The 24,219-nt window shown below is 27.8% G+C and overlaps 2 protein-coding genes across 2 annotated transcripts in view; one reads left to right on the top strand and one right to left on the bottom strand.

The window, feature by feature from the left end:
• LOC129990572 (GPI transamidase component PIG-S-like) overlaps positions 1–19,846 on the top strand; it is a 29,453-nt gene extending 9,607 nt beyond the window's left edge. The window contains exons 8-15 of the mRNA XM_056098167.1: positions 4,721–4,841; positions 6,210–6,299; positions 9,029–9,201; positions 12,259–12,315; positions 12,597–12,725; positions 14,630–14,732; positions 18,207–18,264; positions 19,554–19,846. Coding sequence (XP_055954142.1) covers positions 4,721–4,841; positions 6,210–6,299; positions 9,029–9,201; positions 12,259–12,315; positions 12,597–12,725; positions 14,630–14,732; positions 18,207–18,264; positions 19,554–19,671 — 849 coding nt within the window. The 3' untranslated portion in view covers positions 19,672–19,846. The remainder of the gene's footprint in view (positions 1–4,720; positions 4,842–6,209; positions 6,300–9,028; positions 9,202–12,258; positions 12,316–12,596; positions 12,726–14,629; positions 14,733–18,206; positions 18,265–19,553) is intronic.
• Positions 1–24,219, bottom strand: part of LOC129990614 (immediate early response 3-interacting protein 1-like) — a 231,976-nt gene that overhangs the window by 133,189 nt on the left and 74,568 nt on the right. The gene's annotated exons all lie outside the window — the stretch shown is intronic.

Below are 24,219 nucleotides of genomic sequence, written 5' to 3' on the forward strand. Positions count from 1 at the left end.
ATGGCTGTGAGAGATATTGCTGCAGTAATTGGAATTGGAAAATCCAGTTTCTAGGATTATTTATCAGCAAAAGAATTTTGGGGTAGTGTCTCCAAAATGAAAGAGTAAATGTGGATGCAAACGCAAGACCACACTTCGAACAGACAGATTTCTTGTACGAAATAGTACAATGTATCCTTACAAAACAAGTAGAGATCTTCAGAGAGAATTTTTAGCTACTGGTGTGAGCGTGGATTCATCGACAGTTCGACGAAAGCTTATTGAAGCTGGGAGATGTGCAAGAAAACCAATCAAAAAACAGTTATTAACACCTGGAATGAAGAAAACACGTTTGGATTGGGCCAGGAAATATCAATCCTGGACTGCACAAGATTGAAAGAAGGTTGTATTCAGCGACGAAACACATTTTCTTGTGCACGAGTTTCGGCCAAGATTTGTCAGGCGAAGTGGTGGAGAACCCATCAGGGAACAACATCTTATTCAAACAGTTAAGCACCCTCAGAAACAGATGTTTTATGTTTATTTTACTTCTGAAAGACCTGGCAGCTTAGTACTAGTTGAAGGGATGATGAACTCTAAACAATACATTTCTATAATAGAAAGTAAAATTGTGCCTATGATGCAAACGTTTGCTGGTAGTGTTGATATCTTTCAACAAGATCTTGCTCCATGCCATCCATCTAAGCTAACAATGAATTTTTTTTCAAAAACAGAAAATAATGGTTTTGGATTGGCCTGGTAATTCTCCTGATGTAAATCCCATCGAAAATTTGTAGAGCAATGTAAAGAGACATCTGAGTAAAATGGACAGCTCAACAAAGAAAACAATGATTGAGAATGCTATAAAAGTTTGGTTTCGTGATGAGGATATCAAAAATTTATGTTCTAATTTAGTGGAATCCATGCCAAACCGTGTACAGGATCTCATTCAAGCAAGAGGAGGACATATTTTGTATTAGATTGCTATACTATGCATGTAAGTTTACCTATACTAATTAAACAACATTTGTGAAAATTTTTGTGTTTGTCCCAATTAATTTGCACAGTACTGTATATATGCATTTATTTATTTCACACAATTTGACATTTCTAAAATTTTAATTATTCTTGCTATTTTCCTGCTATCCTGTGGGCAGAGAAGCTGTAGCAGTGATTGAATACCGGAACGAATAACAATTTATATAATGCCAGTTTCTTTTTAGTAAAAATATAAGTTCATCATCTTGCATAATTATTATGAATGAAATATTTACTTTAAAGAGTTTATAATCATCATAGTATTTTAAGAAAAATCATTAACAAATAAATTTTTTCTGCCAAGTTGTGCTATTTAAAACCTTTTTAAAATATTTTATTATCCATATATTATTTATATAATATCTGGATATAGATTATTATATTACATATTATTAACTGATATAATTACTAAATATACTTTATTTATTTATACAAATGTGCATAGCTATTTCAATTTATGCCTTGAAAATTTTTAAGCTAAAAAATAATTACTAATGCAAAAAATGAAACATTTTCTTAAAGTAGAATTAAAATGTCTGTAAAAAAATGCTTTGTATTCTGAATTATTTATAAAATAATAACTATATGTAATAATAACATTAACCATTTTACATTATTCTCAATCAGTTAATCATTTTATTTTAGTTTGCAATAGGTTACTTTAACTTTAAAAACTTTTTCTCAAATATAACTTTTTTGTATAATTGCATTTGCTTAATTAATACAGCATCTAAAAATTACTCTATTAAATAAGAACAAAAATAACAGTAATAATTTTTATAATATAAAATTTTATCCTAAATTGATTCTTTAAAATTGAAGTAATCTAAAATGTTATAAAATTTTATCATAATATCTACAATATAATTATGAATGTATTATTTATAGTTTACAATAATATATCTGTATTAACATAAAATCTCTTTGTTGTCTTAATTTTACTGATACAAGAATAACAATTGAAAGTTAGCATAACAATTCACAATTAGTAAAAACTATAGCATAAATAGTAATAATTTAAGTTTTTTTGACAATAATAGCCAAAAATATGCATATATTTTGAAGATTATTTTTATTAACAAGTTATATTATAAAAATCAATTGCAGTACTGGAATTTAGGAATGTTATAGAAATAATGAATATCATGTCAGATTATTCCGTGTGATAATCATTTCAAAATATTACAACAGTTGAAAAACTAAAATATGAATTCATTATTTTATTTGCAAAACTGATTGTAAATTGTTAAATGTTTCAAAATTTTCATTAATTTAAATAATTTTTGATAAAATTTTTTAAATTCAATATAAATTACTATTCTTATATCTAAGAATTTTGTATAATTGCAAATAATCAAACTTGTTATGTAAAGATTGTTGATTCCTTTTTAACAATTTCATTTAATTCCATTTATCCATATTGAAATATCCAATATGGCATCATTTTGGCTAATTTGATCAATATGATAGAACTCAAAATAAATGGTACCAATTTCCAAGAATGAGAAGGCTGTTTTTATTTATCAAACTTCAGAGTGAATCATCTGAATCTTCTTCTCTGTTTTAAATGCTTGTGTATAGTTAAAAATTTTGAAACTTTCATATAAATAGACAATTTTGAAGTATGATACTATATGTAGATGTACTTTAAGTTTTCAATTCTGGTTTTCTTTTCAAACAGTATTTATTCAGAGTATCCACAATAATGTTAAAAATTTTAAAAAAATGAATTTTGTGTAATTTTTTTTATATATATAATATTTAAATTGTTTTTTTACATCATTACTAAATAATAATGAAATAAAATCAATAAGTTTATTTTTAATGCTGTTATATTGTGCTTTGACAGATTAAATTTTACATATAAAGAATGTTACTAAATTGCAACTTGAAAGCGTAAATTTCCTCATGTAAAAGTATTGTGGAATAGATTTTCTTTTCAATTTTTTTGCAGAATGCTCTCTTAATACTCTACTCTCAATTCTACTGTGTATTCATTTTGAAAAGTGCTAATGTCCCAATTCATATCATCTCCTCTATATAGTAGCACATTAATACCTATTGTTGCTATAGAAATTTAATCCTTGAGTACCTGCTTTATTTTTCTTCAATACATTTCTATAAACCGTATATATATATATAATATGTCTCATGTTGCATTTACAGCTTAGCTGATATTATTATTATTGTTATAATTATTTTTTTTAAAACTGATATTTATAATTTTATTCACTATTAAAGATAATTTGCGAAGTAGTAAAAAACATGGAGGAAACCATGCAAGTTAGTACATTGTAGAGAAAACAAGCTACTTCATTAAAGTAATTTTATTATTTTGAAATATTATAAAAGAAAGAGAGCATGAAAAGAATCAATTTGAATCCTTGTCAGTGGCTAAAAATTCTTCTGCAATGATTTCTCACTTTATTAATGGGTGATGAAAGTTATCTTTTATTAATTGTCCCTGCAGACTCCTTTTCATATTTTACGCATATAAACTTAATCATTTATTGATTTAAATTTGCATATACTTATAATTACTTAAAGTCATTGCTAACAATATGATCTCCTTTCACAATTAATATAATTTATTGTTGAATATCCTTTCTTATATTCTTCTATTACTCATTTACTATCGTTTCTATTATAGCTCTGAATTGAAGTCAGCATTGCTTTTTGAGCCTTATCCCCCCATACCCCAATCCTTCTTATTGCCTTTACTCTTAAGATAGGACTCTTTATGACTTTCTTGGTACTTGGTATATAGCAATTTTAATGGATAAAAGCATTTTTTTTAATAGGCATAGATAAAAAAAATTTTTAATTTTAATTTTTTAATTTAATTTTGTGATTTTTTTAAATTTTTATGTTTAAAAACAAATAATAACTTTTCTTATTTTTATATAATTTTTAATAACACTTCATTAAATATTTTCTTATTTGATTTCATGATATTTTTTTATTACTAGAAGATGAGGAAATAATTTAGACATATGTATTTATTTTAACTCAAAACAGTACCATCATTTTTTTTTTGCCTTATTATAATTTTGAAAAAATTTGTGAACATGTGTAAAGAATATTGGGAGAATTAATTTCTTTCTATTTAATTAAAATATCAATCGATTTTCTGACAAATATGTTGTCAAAAAGCTCTATTAATAATAAAGAAGATTTGTGTTTAGGAGGGATTTGTGCATGTTAGAACATTATAGGGAAGGTTGAAGAAAGCCGCTGAGAACAATTTGCATAAAATAGTTCATTAATTTCTATCTATTTTAATTAAAATATCAATCTATTTTCTGACAAATATGTTGTCAGAAAGCTCTATTAATAATAAAGAAGATTTGTGTTTAGGAGGGATTTGTGCATATTAGAACATTATAGAGAAGGTTGAAGAAAACCGCTGAGAACAATTTGCATAAAGTAGTTCATTGAAATTTTTAGCAGTCATTAATTTCTGCCAACCAATTAGTTATCAAAGACGGCCAGTACTAATTAAATATAAAACTATCCAATTGATAAAAAAGACAAAAATGTGATACAAACTTACTTCAATACTCAATGTAAGATTAAAAGTTGCAGCTTTGCTATGATAACAACGTATGAGATACATAGTTAATTAAAAAAAGTAAATTTTTGATGTGGAAAATGAGCTGATTCTATTATAATCTATCTAATTCACATTGTCCTTATTCTACAGGTTTTATATATGACATCATTACCAATATCTACTCGCAGTACCATGGGTGATAAAGGTGAAGAGTTTATTTTGCATTCAGATCACTTGCCCTCATTGATTAACCCAATTGAAGCGAAACTAGGTATTCTTGATTTTTATTATTTTGCTGTTTCTTAAAATTGTTAAATTAGAATTAATAATGAAATTTTATGTAGAAAACATGTTACTAATTTTTCTCTTCAAAAATATTTAAATTGATGAAACTGCTTTTATAAAAGATTCTTAAAGATATCTGTTCAAACTTTAAAGTAATTAGCTTACAAATTAATTATTTGTTCGTATTATGGAGATTATAATATGCTGAATTTTTTAAGCATTGATTGTTTTAGATATTTCAATATGCTACTTTAAGCTTATTTTTTTTTTCTTTATGAAAATATTATGAAATTTTTTAATGTTACATTTTAATGCTTCACTTTCTAAGTACTTCTTTTGTCTTGATTCTGATTTATTCTTACTCATTACAATGTCAAAAAAGCTAGAGACATTTTCCTAGAATCACAATTTTTCTATCAATTTTACCTATTTTGAACTTTCCATAGATCCGTCTTTCGTTTTTTAACTCAAATAAAAACAGTTGCATTTTTCTTATCGGCTCCCCCCCTATACATCTTAGGCAATTCAAAGTGTATTATGTACAATAATTTCATACTTTTTTTTTTTTACGATGAAGACTGTTATATTTCTCCATACATTTAGTCACTGTAAAAGGTTGCCAACGGTGTTTTAGGAGAGTTTATCATCTCTTTACAGATGAGTGGTTACAATTAAAGTTAAATAATATGCATTGACTACTGTATCTTGGCAGACTGATCCCTTCTGGAAAATGAATTCTTTTCTGTAAAAATATTGTTTTTCAATTACCACATATATTAAGAATTTTATCGGATATATATGTAATCAGCATTTTATTGTGTAGGTATTTCTTTCTTGTTATCAAAACGTCCTCAAGGCAAAAGGAATTGTTATTAAAAACTTCATATTTATATTGAATATATTATTTATACTGAATGAAGATACAGAGAAAAACTTTGAAAGAAATAAATTTCAGTTTACAGGAATTTAATTATAATGTGAAATAGAATATAAAGCATTTAAATACTAAAAATTTTTCAAAAGTGAAATTGAGTCAAGGAATATATATATATATATAATATAATGTTTATTTATATTGTAATGTTTATTTTTGGCAATATTTCATTTCCTCCCTTTTAGAATAAAGGTATAATTTAATATTATCAATTTGGAAATGAAAGTGAAAATATTTTGTAAACAACTTTTTATATTTTACTAATTTTTTATGGCATGTTTCACCACAGTTTGATTTTTGCATTTTTTACTTCACCCATGAAAAGTTAAGCAGGTCTGTTTTTTTTTAAAAAAAATCTTTTAATATTTAGTTATTGTTTTTATTCTTAAAATTCTCTCTCTAAAAATTAATTTTTTATAGGTTCTGATACATCAGTTCATCCTAATTTGAATTTTGTGTTATATATACCTACTAGAGAACAAACACCTCTCCAAATTTATGATAATAAAGGTAATTTGAATTATATTTTTTGTTCTATGAATATATTATTTTAGAATGATACTGTCTTGCATATATATCACATTAAATGTTTCATTCATTCTATTTGTCATGGCATATATAACAAGAAATCATTCTTGTTAATTTTTGTAACTTTTGCTTCATATTTTTATTTTAGAATTGCCAACATTATTTTTTTTCCTTCCTTAATCTTATACTTCTTAAAATTTATATGTTATAAAAATTTCATATTGCAGTACACACCATATTATGAAATCCTTATGTAAATATAAATTATTTTTAAACTAAAAACTGTAGTTTATTCATTATTTCTGATTTATGCATATCTAATGTCTTCAGCCCTTTCTATCAAAAGATAAGATTCCTTCTTATTTCAAAATTTTGAGCTATAAATATAAAAAAGGAATATATTAAAAAAATTTTTTAACATACATGAATCTGATGCTATAAAAATAAAGGCAATATAATTTCTTTTTCTCTTTTCTGTCATAGGCTTTGTTTGAGAGCAGTTCATTTCAGTTGAACATAAATTTGATGAAATTAAGTTAAAATATTAATATTGAATAAATAATGATGAACATAAAAATATAACTCTAAATATAATATGGTTTTTCTCTCATATATGCTAAATACAGTTCTTCAGTATTTTAATTTTGATCTGCTCATTTACAATGCTTTCAATTGTTTATCATGAGAGATGAGTTTGGTTTGCAACAAAAAATGCAAATGTTTTCTTATTAGTCCAAAAATTTTAACCTTTGATTATTTGCTTTCATTCGCTACCTATGCTTTTTTATACTGCATGTCACTCTAAGCATGGTCCGATAGCTAATTTCTGAATTTTTATGAGATAGGCATTACTTTTAAATGAAAGAATGCTTTAATGAAATAAAGAATTATATTTGTTGTTCTTTAAGTTCTTTAATAAATATACTGCTGAAAAAATTATAAAATTAAATTTTTGTACAGTTTTCTGATTCTGTCAATTATTTATACTAATAATAAAGAAGGATATGTGTTACGGTAAAAAATATGGTGTATGACCATTTGGCCTGCAGCTACAAAATTTACCGCATGTATATCCTGGAAAATAAAGATTTGCATCTTAGAAGTTTTTTTTTTTTTTTTTTTTTTTTTTTTTTTTGTAAATTTAATTAGAACTTTTTTTATTTAAAAAAATAAGCTAAATTTTGACTTTTTCGTGATAATTTCTATTCAATCTTCATAATGCAGTTTGGTCACAGAATATTGGAATTTTTTTTGTTTGTTTAGGTGTGTCAAAGTTATTTTACTTGATAAGACTGAGAAGCTGTATAAAAATTATAATTGAATTTTTTTTTTTTGGTAATACATTATCTGATGCAAACAAAATTTTTTTAAAACTCCATTTGATGCATATTTTGAGGTGGGAATATTTTTCCATCTATATCATTTTGGATATTAATTTTTGAACCACATTTCGAATGTATAGTGCATTATATATATCTCCCATCTAATTAAGGTCCTTTTTTTTCCCTTCCCCATCATTATTTATAAAAATTGAATGAGTTCATAAGATGTGCGTACAAACATTTTAAGTGTACTGTATATATTTTTATATGGTTTTCTGAAAACAATATCTGAATGCAACAAATTGTTGAAAATTCTATATATATACAAGGGGTGTTCAAATGAAAAGGTACGAAATGACATTGTGGGTATAAATGAAGACTTTATTAAAAATAGAAACATAGGCCTGAGTACAACGATCCCACTGATTAACGAGCTGAAGGATTAGGATTCCTAATTCCCAGAATTCCTGTGGCCGTGACGAGACCCAGTCCTTCACAGTGTCTTTGAGTTCGCCGTCCGAATTGAAGCGCTTCCTTTTTAGGGGACTAAACACATGAAAATCACAGGGCGACATATGCAGGCTGTAGGGCGGATGGTCAAGCTGTTCCCATTTCAACTTGACCAGTTCCATGTGTGTGACCCTGGAGACGTGTGGACGCGTTATCATGGAGCAGAACCACACCCTTCGTGAGTAGTCCCGGTCTTTTGTTCTTGATGGACCTGAATGTACAAATCAGAGTTACCTCACACAGTACAAATCAGAGTTAGTGGTTCTTCTGTGCAGGAGGAATTCAACAAGAATTGAATGATGCTCTTTATAAGAGCCTCTGCTCTCTCCTGCTTATGCGGGTGCCCGCGCATGCTCCGATTTATGCCGGAGACTCCAATCGCATCCCTAGATTTCACACTACGTTCTCCCATAGCGGCAGAGGAAAATATGTTAACGGTTACATTGTTACGACGTTTCATACCTTTTCATTTGAATACCCCTTGTATGTGGTATATATATATATATATATATATATATATGATTATATATATATACATATATATATATATGATATGATATATATATATATGATGAATTAATTTTTAAAATTAATGTAATAATTCAATCATGTTTTTCATTCAATCATGTATGTTGTTTTTGATCCATTCTGTCAAAAGGTAAGATAAGTACTACATGCCAAGTTTAAGCTATAAATTAAGAAAAAAATCTTTTTTGTTTTAAAATTCATGGATTTCTTTCTCATTTTCCCCTGCTTCTTTGGAGTGTAATTCGTATTATCATCTTGCTATGACTTATTTATTGGTGCTTAAAAATGAAATTACTGTATGGATCCTTCTTATATTGTATTATCCTATATTGATTATATTTCTGTTTTCAGACAAACCTCTCCCTTCAAATGCTTTTCTCTTGCCTCAGTGGGGAGGATTTATGATCTATAATTGTCATCTTCCAAAAAATGCATCCTTGCCACACCCTATCCTTTTGGATTCCCATGCTTTCATGGAAGTATTTCTCAGCCAATTTCGCCTTCTGTTAGGCTTAGCTGAAGCAGTATGTAATTTATTTTGCTCTATTTTTCAAGCATGCTGATAAGAACTAATTTATCTTGCTAAATTGACAGTTGTTTGTTACAAATATTTAGTTTAGTTAGATAAAAAAAAATTTAGAAAGGTGTGCTAGCAACCTTTTCTCTTAAATGTTAGCAAAATTTTTTTGTTTAATATTTACATTACCACAAAATATCCATTCCTGGAGATAAAACTTAGTCATTAACCATTAAAATGCAAGCTAAGTATCAAGTAAGATGAAAAGCTGAGAACTAGTAAAGTAGGGTAATATCCCCGTTTTTTTAATTTGTGTGAATGAACATTGTGCTCTTAGTAGTATAACAATCTTCTCCTCTTCATTCCTAGGTCCTTTTATATTGATAACCACTTTATAATATCCTATTTAATATAAAGGAATAGAAAAGAAAAAATAGAAAAGAATGAATGAAAAAAAAGGAAAATTTCGTAATTAACTCTAAGATAAGGCTCTCAGATCCCTGATTGTTTTTACTTTGAGAAAGTTTATTATATAACTGTTTCATTTTCTTTCATTTTATACTTTAAATTTTGATTCATACTTACTGCTTGTCCTTATTAATGGCCATATTCATCAAGCCTAAGCAAGTTCTCCCATTAAACCAATGAATCATGTTAATATGTTTGTCTTTTCTTTTTTTTTTTTTTTTTAATTCTTCAATACATTTTAATTTCTGTTTTTTTCTTGAAAGATATCTTATCAGACTTTACCTTTAGAATTTATTCCTTTTATACTATTATTATACTATCATTTCATATATTGTCATATATTACACAATAATAAAATAATTTATATATTTGGACAGTGACCTCCTCCCCAGTAAGAATTTATTCTTGATTTTTCAATTATATTAGAAGGAAAAATCGTCTACTTTTCTTAATTAATTTTGGGTTATCCATTGAACTTTTGAATACTTCAATTATAGCTATTATTTGGAGTAAATGGGAATATATCATCAGTTTTTTTTAATTTTTTAGTATTTGTGTATTAACTGAATATTAATGACAAATTTTAGTCTTAACTGCATGTCACTGGCAAACATAGTCAACAGTCTATCCATGATATCTTAGGCTATCTTTTTTGATGATTAATCATTGCTATGTGGTTAGTACAAATACTTATGCTTGGGTAAGAGCTATAGTTTTTTTTTTTTAAATATAATATATTCTCTTAATAATGTAGCAGACTTCAAACCAAAGGACCGCCAAATTAATAAAAGCCCCAGAATAAGGAGTAATACATTTGAAAAATGCATTTAAATAATAAAACATGTTTAATGCACAAAATCTGAGAATTTTACTAAAGATTACTCTTTATATATTATATACTACTCTTTATATATTCAAAATTTCAGCAGCAATCTATTTTACACTTCGGCAAAATAATTAACATTCTGTTTGTAAATTGTTTGATTACTATAATAATCAATTTTTTGATAAGTACTTTCTTTGGAGAGATATGAATTAAATCTTTCCAATTGCGTTTTTGGAATTATCTTTCCAATTGAAAAGATGGGAAAATTAGTAGAATTTTGAAATTTTTACCTTTTGAAAAGTTGAAAAATTTTTTGTTTCAATGTTTCCAAGAAGTTGGTGCAATAAACATTTCAATAAACAATCCCATTCTAAAAGAGAAAACAATAGTGGGAATACAAGGCTTTTCAGTTTTCAGTGATTGGATAGACCATTTTAAGGAGAGGTGCGATTTATCCTATAAGATAGTTTGTGGTGAAGCTGTTGTAATCGGGACTGTCTAATAGTTAATGGAAAAAACATTACCTTCCTGACCACAGCAATATTCTAGTAAAGATGTTTTCAATGCTGACAAGACAGGGTTGTTTTACAGTCTTCATCCTGATAACAATTTTGTAGCAAAAGTTGTCATTGTGGGAAATTATTGAAATTCCTATTGACTAAATTGCTTTACACCTGTATTGACTGTTTTGCTTCACGCCAATTCAGACGGAAAAGAAAAGTTAATACCATTAATTGTTGAAAAGTCAAAAAAAAAAAAAAAATGTTTTAAGAATGTGGATGCAACTTTTCTTATTACCCCCCCCCCCCCAAAAAAAAAAATCTTGGGTGACAAGACAATTTTTGAAAAACTGCCTTCACAAATTATGCAGCTCACCAATTGAAGATAATTTTGTTTGTTGATCTATGCATTGTCCATATTGCAGCTTTAAAGTTACAAAATAGAAGGTTGAATTTTGCTTGTGCACAATTCAACCTTGTAATTTGGATTTATATGATCGTTTAAAGTATGCTATCAAACCAACTTATGAAAAATATTCTTCTAAGTATAGAATCTAAAGGGATGGAGGCTTTAAATGTGCTAGAAGCCATTCATATGACTTCTTTAGCTTGGGAGAAGTTCGAGAGTGAATGTATCTCAAGTTCTTTTATTAAAGAGGATTTCCTGGAAGTCAGATGTGATGAATTTGAAAATGAAAATTCTTAGGAAACAAAAACAGTTCTTTCCCATATCAGATGATTTTAAGAATTATGTAGCTTTCGATATAAACATTTTTACATGAGAGATTTCAATTTTCTGTGATTCGATAGACAGAAAATCAGGTAGTTGGGGCGTTGATCAAGATAATTAGGAAGAACATAGAATTTCCTCTGTGAAAGTAGCCATTTTATCTTTCAACATAATGAAAGTGGTTTTTACCCTCAAATAGTGGAGGTCGATAGAAAAATTTGCAAAGTCTCTTATGTATTGGTTATGCAGTTTAGATGAAAACAAAACGCAAAATAGGATGATTCTTTTTTTAAACCATTATGTTGATGTACAAACCATTATGAAAGAAGAAATAAAAAACATGTAATGTAAACTAGTTTTTGTTTTATGGTCAATGTTTTGTTTCTGTCATATCTTAATTTAGTATTTTTCAACATGTAGTATTAAATTTTTTTTTATTCCTTGAAGGACGTTAATCAAACTTACAGTGTAATTGCATTCCCCCAAAAAACTTTTTTTTTAATAAAAAATATTTTAATACCATCTTTTTGATATTTTAAGGATTCTCTTTCGAGTGATACATTGCAAGTGTTGTCTGGCCCAGTGATTCGCAAATGGGTAAGTGAAATCGAAGAAATGTCTATATTAAAGATTTTTTTTTTTTTTCTCTATGCATATTCAAGACTTAACACACTTAATTCTGAAGCAGTTAAATAGACTTTGTTACTCATTCTTTCATACAGCTGTATATTTTTTTTAAAAAATGAGTTGCATACAAATATGAAGCTACCGCATTGATATAATTTTGTAATAAATGTAATATTTTTGAAGGTTATGTAATTTGATTAAATTTCCTGTCTAACAAAATATGCTAATTTTAAGCATCAAATTTCCCTCAGGAAGTGGATTTTCTTTTACGAAAAAATGCTCAAGAACAATTGTCAGTTTCTATATCATCCTTGTCTTCTTTGAGCCAGTTATTGCAAACAATTGGAAACATTGTCATCCGAGATGATGTGGGGAAAAAAGTAAGATTAAGTTATTTTTCTAAATTATTGGAAAGCTATTATTTTATTTTAATACATATTACATAAAAAATTAATTATAATAATTTGTCTAAAATTTATAATATTTTAAAGCTTTCTCTTTAGTTATAAAATTATGCTAAAAATATATGATGTATGGAATTTTTTGATTAATTGGTATATAGGCAATGACAAAAGAACCACATATAATCATCCAGGACCAACTATAGAACTCTTTAAAATGATATCCAACCCTTCAAAAAATTCTTGAAATTGAAAATTATATGTAAATAGATTTTATTTCATAGAAATTATGTCTCTGTGTCAACACATAACTAAAAAATGCTTTGAGCTAAATAGATGAAATATACATGTTACAAATACACATTTTGAGCCTATATTTATTATTATGGCTCATCTATTGGGACAGCAAAACCGAATCTCAACCTTCGAACTTTATTTCGAAACTTTATTTATTAGCTTATTTCATAATATTTATTGACTTTTTCTTCCAAGTGATTCATAATTTCGATCGGCTATGTATCAAGCCATTCACAATTTGCATTCTGTAATCACAGTTTAATAAGAAAATCCTCTACCAGTTCTCGAAACTTTATAAGGCGTCAAAATTAAAACCATAAGCTGTCAGGATTCCAACACAGATTAACCATATTTTAATGATCTGTTCTTTCATATGCATGTAAATATGAAATTTCTTAAACTCAACTACTTAGATAAATGAAAAATGATATGAGATCTTATTACTGAAATTATTTTTCTGTGTCAAATTTTGTTTTCAGTTGGTCAGAGAAAAGATGATTCGATTTCGATATGAAACAGAAAAGCTTGTTTACAGTTTTCTGAAAATATGAACTTAAATCCTTGGCGACTTAGCTGACTTTGCCTCTGGTCCAAATTTTTTTTTGGGGAAGGGGGACAGTGACCATTGTTAGAGAATGCTAGAAAATTTTGGAAAGATGTTTATTATTATTTCTCCATTAATATTTGGGTGAAGAAAAATTTTCCATCTCTGAATGTACAGTGCTAAGATTTTACTTTATATTTCTTTAACCAATTATTAACTTGTAATTGCTCAAAATAGCCAGAGAAAATATATATATATATATATTTTTAATTGAAAATGAGACTAATGATATATAGTCTAATGAAATAGATTATGTATTATGTATCTTCAGTGATAATATAGTCTTATGAAACTGTCTCGTTCGAGGCCCTCACTTAAATATAGTTTTCTGAATTAAGTAGATTCAAAACCATTAAATTTTACTTTTTAAATCTGCAAAAAAGGCAATAGTTTGTTTAATAAAAGTTAACATCAAATTTTTTTCTCTTCGTAATAAAAAGATATTGTCAAAAAATTGGTGTATGTCTTGTGGTATATGTTGAATTAAGTCCGTCAACGTGCGTTACTGCATAACTCGAAAATGTAGTGACGTAAATAAATGATATTTAATGTGTGATATTATTATCACACATTAAATTTTGGTTGAAAAGAAGGTGTCCAAAATGCAAACTTGGTTTTCCTTACTATACTACAATCTATAAAATATCTGTCACTCTACGCGAGTATGGTGGGAGAATGGGGGGCACTCCACTAGTGTGTTAATCTTTTGTCTTGTAGCAGTCCTTGATTTCTTTTTAATAAAAATCATAGCACTAGGGATGTTTTCAATTTTGTTTGAGATCGCACATTTCTTATAGGGAAGATAACACCTTTATTTGTAAGAATGTGTGAAAATTTTAGGAAACCACACCTGCTGGGTTCTTTCATGCCATTAATAATATATTGTTTCAGTGTGATGAACTTATAATTCATAAATAATAGATGATTACAATGCTTTTTGATTATTTATCTATATTGTATTTGTATGTGTTTACTTTGGCAGATACATTCTGCTCTTTCATCAACTAAAGAGAGTTTGGAGTTTCTTGCTAAGGGAGATTTATTGAAAGGATTTCTTACAGCTCAGTCAGCTTTTGTATTTTCAGGTATGAAAACAATATAATTTTTATGATTATTTATGTATGTATTATATCAATTTAATATTTATAAAATTAAATAAATTTATTTTTTAATTATTGCATAATAATTTAACTCTAATTGTTAGTTTAAAGTGGATACGATAACTGACTATAATAAAATAATTTGAATTGAAATAACATTAATTTTTGGTATTATTTTTCATGAAATTATCATATTAACAGTTGTATAGCTTGAAGAGCTTGCATCTTTACTTTCCTGGATTTAAGATCATTCAAGACATCTGTAAGAAACTAATCTAAAACATATAAAAAAATTTTAAGTTGTTGTTCAATGTATTCTTTTATTTTAACTTTATCAGATTTACTTAACATGTTTTTTAGTACATTTAAGATTTATAAATTAAATAATTTTTGTTATTACAATTGATAGCTTTAACAATTTTTAATGAAATTTTTTCCACATTCCTATAAGCTTAAGTTAAGAAGACCATATTTAAAATTAATTTTTTGCAAACAAGTTGCCTCTCTGTTAAATTGTTACTTAAATTCTTACCCTTCACTCCTCCAGAAAAAATTTTTGAAAATAATTGACATATTATCTTTTAGTTGAGTATTTTTAAATTAATATTTTAAAGAAATCTTGCAATGTCTAAAAATAAATTCATATGTATAATTATTTGATTCTTGATAAATCTTTGAGAATGAAATGGTTTACTATGATAATTTAATTGATATTGTCATTTATTTTAAAATAAAATATATGATAAAGATGCATATAATACATGACAACTACAAAAAGAAAAGGAAAGGAAAAAAAAAAAAAAAAACATTTCCCCAGTGTGTTAAAATATTGTTATAATTACTAGTGACAAATAATTGACATTAAGTTATAAGCAATTTTAAAATAAGATTTTCAATGCAACATTTTAAAATGCTAAAATTTTAAAGTCAATAATTAAAATTGTGAGAAATATTTTTATAAAGTCAAAATTATTTTGCAATCACCTGAATATATAATAACAGTTTGTTTATGTCGCTAGTATGAATTATATATCAAATAACAAGTGTTTATCTCCTTAACAATTCCAATTAGATATATACTTCTAATTGCAAAATTACATCAAATAAGGTACAGAAAAGTATGAAAATACTTTTTTTCTGTAAATGTTGATAATAAAAATTACAACGATTAAATTTTTATTATTGCAAAAAAATATTAGTGAGTAAAAATGGGGCCTACTAATTTACAGTACACAATTTTTTTTTTTTTTTTTTTTTGTAATATTTGCTGAGATATTAAAAGGCAAATTTATTGATTTAGGCTGTTTTGCCATATCTCAGACTGATGTGTGAATGAGTTTTTTGTCTTTTTCAAGGATGATGTACATATCACAAAAAGAGCTAAATTATAATGCATTTATTAACTCTCAATAAATTTGGAAAAATAGTTATATAATACATTAATTGATGAACATAAAAGTACTTGTTCAAAAGGAAAGACATCTGCACAAACTTGCTTTCTTCTAACAATAAATGCTTGCACGCGATCTGGTTCTTCACTTCTGACATAAAGACAAGATTTCTTGAATTCATTAATAAAAATCTGCTGTATTTACAGGAGAAATGTTATACACAGAAAGAATGTAAGCTACCCCATAAATAAAAGTCAGCAGACATTAAGTCAAGTGATTTAGAAGGAAATTTAACAATATGCTTGTAAGCCAATCCAGCTATCAACGAATTATACACTATCTACCAATAAATATTTGGACACCCATGCTAATGAGGATATCTGCTGTCCTGATCTATGTCATGCCTTCTGTGCTTGAATATCGTGTAGAAAAAGCATTATCATTAGTCGCATGCAAGATACTATGAAATGCAGAGTTGTCTGACTTCGAAAAAGGCATAACTGTCGGATATCATAGAAATGGTCGATTTTTAAGGGGCATATCTAGAGAGTGAAGCATTCCAAAATCAACAGGGGGTTTTGTGATTAAGAAGTTAAAGGTAAATGGGAATTGTCGGAATGTACATTGACTCGGCAGACCCACGAAACTAAAAAATAGAGGTCGACAAGGACTGTCCAAAGAAATTCGGAAAAACCAATGGCCCACATTCTCCAGAAGTTCCAATAAGCACCCAATACTTAGTTTCGATAAATACCTTACACAAGGAACCACATTTGCTAGGTTTCCATGGTCGTGCTACCGCCCATTAGCCTTGATTGCAAAATTCAATCACGCTGCTTGGTTGAGGTGGCGCAAGGTGCGTCGAATTTGGACCATAAATGAGTGGAAACCTATTCTCTGGAGTGGTGAATTCAAGGTTCAATCTCTGCCGGTCGGATAGCAGAGTCTAGGGTTGGAGTATGCATGAAGAACGCCTTTTACCAGAATACATTGTGCCTATAGTGAAGTTTGGTGGAGGTGGAATTATGGTCTGGAGATATGTCTCGTGGCATGAATAGGACCCTTGAACTCAATTCATGGTAAGCCCAACTCTGACTGCGCTATTCTATTCAACAATATGCTTCCTACGCTGTAGCAATTTTACGGATGGGATCATTGTTATTTCCAGGATGACAACGCCACTTGTCATATTGCGAGGTCCATCATGGAATTATCTGATGACAATGTGATGAACGGACAAGACTGGTCTGCCAAGAGTCCAGACTTAAATCCTATAGAAAACCTCTGGGAAAAGTGGGATCGCCGAATTAAGAGATGCAGCAATCGTCCAAAATCGGTGAAAGATCTTACATGTCTTCACCAAGTCGAGTGGGAGAAAATAACGCTGTTAATCATTTAAACACTTGTAGAAAGTAAGCCCCGGAGGGCTAAGACTGTAATTGCCTCAGATGGAGGCTCTAGCAACTATTGAATAGGAATAAATTGTGTTTATCTCCTTTATAAGTGTCCACTAATTGTAGTTGGCTTATGGTGAGAAGAAGCACCATCTGGCAGTTTAATAGCATACAAAAAATTGCAGGAAAAGAATTTTCTTTTCTTTTTTGGCATTTCACTACTTTTCAGAGATAACTTTAATGTTCAGTCTTCCAAATTTTGATACATTGTCTGTTTATCTCGAAATTTGAATATAATCAGTACTTCCATGTACATTTATGATAAGCTCTTCTGAATTTAAAAATATCTTTGCAAATTTTGCTGATAAATGCATGAAACTTTGCATAGATGAACATATGAGAAATATTTTACTAAATGACACTTTCACACTGTTGAAGCCCTATAAAAGTTTAATTATTTTAACTTTTTAGCATCACCTGGATTCACAATTTTTTCATACAGTTATTTACTTTATTTAATGAAACTTTGTAATTAGAAATATCTGGCTAATTGCAATTATTGTTCTTTCTTGGAAGGATCATCATGTATATATAAATCTTTTATTCAAAATGTGTCTTCCTATAAAATTAAACAAATATTTTAAAAATATCTTTTGATATTTTTTTAATTGCAGATGAGGCATTTTTTGACCCATCCTTGTTAGCTCTCCTGTATTTCCCTGAAGATCAAAAGTGAGTAAAATATTTTATATTATTTTTAACAAAGGGATTATCTGCAAATATCATTATTCCATTTAAAGGAATTTTCAAGGGATCTCTTTATTCTTTAGATATAAAAAGATCCATTGTGTATAAGTGTATAAAATGGAGCTTTATTTTGTGAGATTACCAAAAAAAGCTTTATATGCCAAAAAAACATTATTAAATATAATTTTGGAAAAAATATTTCTAATGTATGGCAAATGAAAATTTTAAAACTGCATCACAATTTTGCAGATTTTGGAAAGATACATATGCGTTCCTGATTTTATGTATACATATGCAATCAAAAATTAACTTACAGACCACAATTTAAGAACTCCTAATCTAGTTTTAATTACTATTATTTACTACTACTATTATTTAGTAGTTTTACTACTACTACTATTTTCCATTAGCTTAATTTAATTTGCTGTAATTGCTACATATACTGATGCATTCAAAAATCTGGAATAATAATTAAGATTGAATTTCTAGTATATTTATGAAAACAGCAATGAAAGATCTCATTTATTATTTATGAATATAAACTTCCTTTTGTAGATTTAAATTCGTAATTCAAAGTTTTTATCTTCTAAATCTCATTGATAAAATATAAATTTCAGAATTAATTACATTGAAATGGAAAGTATGTTGGATATTAATACGACACTAAAATTAACTAGAACATAAGTGGGTACTCTTGAAAATTCTAAATGATATCTCGAAGACACATTTGGTCAATTTTCTGGTTTGCAAGTCTCAAGATTTATTTTTGCCAGTTTGAATGTCTGTTCCGTCCTTCCCATCTCCATAATGCATCTGCATGAATTTCGACAGATCACTTTATAAGGTTATGTTTGTAATTTTATTTGATTTTCCTCCCTTTTTTCCCACGCCTTTGCACTGTGAGACATATTAAATATTATTTCTAATCTAGTTTCTTCCCTCCCAATATTCTAGGTTTTTCTATATTAAAAAATATTAATATTCATTTCAAGTTTCATTAAGCGCTTCCTACAGGAAAAGTTGTTTATTAGACAACAATGTATAGCACTCGTGAATAATATTTTGACATTAGCTACAGTGTGTGCATGTAGCATATTGTCCATAGGGATAGAACCAGCAAATAAGGCATTATTTATCAGCTGAGTGCCTGCAAATAATGATTTATCCATTAATACAGTACTTGAAAAAGAAGGTTATAGAACTGCAAATAATACTGTTAATTTTGTACTTATTATCCATTAAGTGATATTTATTTATTTATTCTTTTTTTTCAGATATGCTATCTACATTCCATTATTTTTACCCATTAGCCTTCCTGTTATAACATCTTTGAGTCAATTATGGAAATATTGGAGGCACACACGTACAAAAGATAAAACTAAATGTGATTAATGTTTTGCAATGTACAAGACATTTTTCAGATTCATTTTTTGAAGTGTGAATAATTTATTGTTTTTTGTGATTTTTCTTAGGTTTAAATTTTATGAATATTGTTTTTGATGCATACATTATTATTTATTATGAGTTTTTATCTTTATATTTGGAATTAAAAATAGCAAGCTCTTTATTTTCTCTCTCCTTATTATAACAAGGTCTATTTCTATTCAAACTATAAACTAAACTTTACTTTCTAATTATTGAAATATTGGTATTACAAACTTAGACAATTCGTTTAAGAAGTCTGTGACAGTAAATTTAATGTATTGTTCTGCACATTCCTCAGAACTCTGTGAAATTTAAATTCCAACATTTAATCAAGCACTTATTATGTTTTGTAAAACACAATTATTATTATTTTTTAATTGTGTGTGAAAAAGTATTTGATTGATTAATATGGGATTTTCAATTTTCTGAAAAAAAAAATCTTACAATGATTTAAAAACTTAAACTACTGTTTACTATATTTAGGCATAATTATAACATGGATGTTTTCCATTCAATGAAGAAATTATTATCAACCAAAGAAAATATATAATTAACATTTTGAGCAATACACAATTAGTAACCTTTTGATTTAAAGGCAGTGATAATTCGTTAAGGATTAATAAGAAAAAAGAATCTATTTAACAGAATAGAAATATTGGTTCCTTTTTAATAGCCTTTCATCAATTTCTGAATGAGTTGTCAGATGGAAATGGTTTTTAATTGTCGAATACCGAAAATTATTTTATCATTGGCAAAAGAAATTCAGTTGCCAAAGAAGATTTAATAATTTTATAGATCTTGAGGCTGTTGATTTCAAACCTGTCAGTTTTTACAAATTGGCTCTAGTCTTAAAAATAATCTACATTCTCAACATTTCAATGGTATTTGTAGCCAGCAATGTATTCTACATTTTTATTTTTATTTTTCTGATTGTATTTATGTAGTACTGCAGCACTTATCAAATTATTGAATTCTCTAAAGAAGAATTCAATAATTTGATAAGTGTCCAGAATATATATAGCCCCCCCCCACACACACTTATACATATTCAGAAAAAAATTGTCCAAAGTGATAGGTATTTGACTAAGAAATGAACCCTATTCCAGTTTCATTTACTCTTTGGTTAGATGGCATATGGAATTCACTGGAAAAAAGAGAAATTCTGTATAGCACAGAGAATGTTTATCAAAGAATATTTGTTCTATAGAAATAAAATAATTTTCCCATCACTTTATATAAAACTTGACCTAATGAAATGATTCAGAGTATCCAATAAATATGGCAATTAATCCAGTACATATGTAAAACTGTTTCTGGACAGATCAGTGAAAAACTACAAACAAGTATTTCTATGGTCTTCACATTTGTTATTTCTTTAAAAATTCACAATTTTCAGTATCTACAAAATTTTGAGTCTTCTGCTTGGTCTGGCTTCGTTTAAGATTTTCTGGGAGGGGAGGGATAATCCTCTATGAAGAGAACTATGAAGAATTGATGCAAAGGCATTAAAGATTTGGAAAATTGGATGCTAACGCAAGCACAAAATTGCTTTTTCTACATAGTCGTTTGAACAAATTTCCAGTCGATTTATATCATTTTAAGTGAGGGACATGGGAAGAAGACCAACAGGATACATAAAACAAAGAAATACCAAAGAGGTGAGACATATGATAGCAGTTTATTCATAAGGCTACCAATATCCACTGTACATAGAAAATCATATAAGCAGCGTTTTACTGGGAATTAATTTAACCAATCGTTTTAGTTTTCATTTTATTAGATTATGTATTTTTTTAAATGATATTATTATTTTAATATACCTCTGTAATTGATTTATTTAATGGATAGTAAATAGATTTACTATCCATCCTTATTTCGTTAACTTTATTAATACTGGAAAGCCCCCCAGTTAAACGAATGAAACTAAAATTATCGCCTGAGACGCCTGGATTTCACTGCAAAATTTCTCGATGCCCTTCATTAAGTGTTATGGATTGAATATCTCAGAGCCATGCTTTCGTTAGAGACATTTACTCATTTGGTTTTAAGAGGCAGGGAGGTTTTCCGAGAACTTTCAAAGGATATCCCAGCAAGCAGTTTAATCAGTTAGGAATTTCGAATTAGTTAAGAAAACGTAATATCAGATAATGCTGATAGAGTTTTATAACTAAATTTAAGCTAAAAAAAAAAAAAAAAGAAGTACAATTAAAATAATTTTTATTTCCTTATGTTTACAGGTTTTTTTTAATGACTTATAAGAAGTATCTGATTATTTTTTTTTTCTAATCTTAAAATCCTCAACTCAAAATTTAAAATTAAAATGACAAAAATCTGACAGAATTATCTGATATTAATAAATTTAATTAAATGAACTAACACATACCACTTTTATTTTGCCTTTATTTTTATAAAAAAAAAACTAGATTATATAAATATTTATAAGGACAGAAATAACGAGCAGGGAAAAAAAAAAGCGGTAGAGAAACACTATTATTACAGTTGACTTTAATTATAGATTTTAAAAATATCTCATTGGATATTTTAGATTCGATACCTCGTAAAAGTTTGTTTCTCTCAATTTTAACTTTCTCGTATATATAGTATAGAGAAAGTATAGTAATTGTTAAAAAAATTCGAACTCGAGACATTAACAAATCTCCACATTTAGGCGTACGTGAGTTCCCAAACATATTTTTGGAATCTGTCTATTACTTAAAAAAAAAAAAAAAAAAAAAAAAAAATAGCTAGAAGGTTGAAACTTGGTATACGATCTTTACACCAAATTTGAGGATTTCTATAAAATGTTGTGTAAAATCAGTTCAGAGGAAGTCAGTCTGTTCGAATATAAGTTAATACGATAGCTAAAAAACTAAGAGAGCTGGGTAGATAAGATTCGGTACACAGGTTTAACAATCTTTAGTGTAGACACATGCCAAAGTTTGTGAAAAAAAAAAAAAAAAACGGGTTGACTGTCTGTCGATCTATGCTTTCAGAAATATGTTTACGTGATAATTCAAAAACACATCTTAAATAAATCAAATTATGAGATTTTATAATACAAGTGCAATTTTGTGTCAAATTTTTGTTTCAATCGATTGAGATAAAGTATTTAAAGCATAAATTCCATTTTCTGATGTTATTAACTGCATGCCAGAGGTCAATCGGCAAGGATGACACGATAAATTCGGTAAAAATGCTAAATTCCCGCCAAAATTTAATATTTCCTAACTGCTTATTGTACACCAATGTTATGCATGACTAGCTTATTAGAGAGTATGCGAGAAAGTTTGGAATTTTTCTTTTAATGTTATTGCACTTTGCTAAGAGTGAAAAATTCTTTGTTTCGTTAACTTTTTGCGACAACTCTAATTTCTCCTTCCATGTCCGAAATTTCTGTTTCTAAGTACCATTTTTTTTTTTTTTAATTCCAAAAAGCAAGTACATAGTATAGTACATTTTATTCATACAGAGTAAAATAAAAATATCTCACATGAAAAAAGTAATCCTTTAAAAGTGCAGATGTATTTGTAAGAAATGTCATGCGTCTGAATTTATTTTGAGTGGAATTTTTGAAATAAATATACACATTTTACAAATCCACAGCTTATGCAAATCAAAGTTGTTAATTTTTTTTGAACAAAACGCACTGCGTTTTCTCAGAAATGTCCATGTATTTTTTTCAGTTTACCTTTCTTGAAACTTTTGAAAACTTAAGTCGTATTTCCTACGACATATTCTATTGTGTATAGTATATGTGAATTGAAGAAAATATTCAAGGGAAAATCTGCAATATCAGTTTTCTATGGAAGATAATGTGCAACTATTTTAAGTGATGTTTAAATGTATACCACAAAAGAAATCACTATTATTGAAATGTTATGGCTTTAAACTAAAATTTCAATGCACTGGACTTTACGCAACGTAATTACGCGTCGCAATAAATATCAATTCAATACCACACAGTAAAATCCTTTTCGTAGGTCGTTCAAAAGATCGCAATAAAACAGCCCATTAATGTGAACAATGATCTCATTTAGCATAACTTCATGGTAATAGAAAAAAAACAGTCTATCTATATATATTTGTGTGTGTGTTTAATGTAGTTTCTCTCGTTTTCGATGTATTTTTCGCATCAAATACATTTTATTTTATTCTTATTTTTCGTCAATGGGATCAACCTGCTTATTCTTTAAAAACCCATAAAATTAAACATAGTTACCAGAATGGCTACAATAGAATACTATAGAAGCTCGGGTTGAAACATGTTTGATACATTTCGTTCGTATTTCGCCTCCTTGGAATATACAATTCAATAAAAGCCGATGCCCGTTGAAGAAAGAAAAAGCTCATTAAGCGTTATCTTAACTCTAGTTGAAACTCCTGGATCCCTACCCCGAATTCTCTCCTTTCAAGTTTTTCGTTCTTGCTACATCCGAGAAACAAAGATTTTTGACTATGTTTTCGATTTATTGTATTCTGTGTCTGTGGGAACAAAAAACACGTTTGTGGGAATAT

The sequence above is a fragment of the Argiope bruennichi genome, chromosome 2, assembly GCF_947563725.1.
Source record: "Argiope bruennichi chromosome 2, qqArgBrue1.1, whole genome shotgun sequence".
In the NCBI taxonomy this organism is placed as follows: Eukaryota; Metazoa; Arthropoda; class Arachnida; order Araneae; family Araneidae; genus Argiope; species Argiope bruennichi.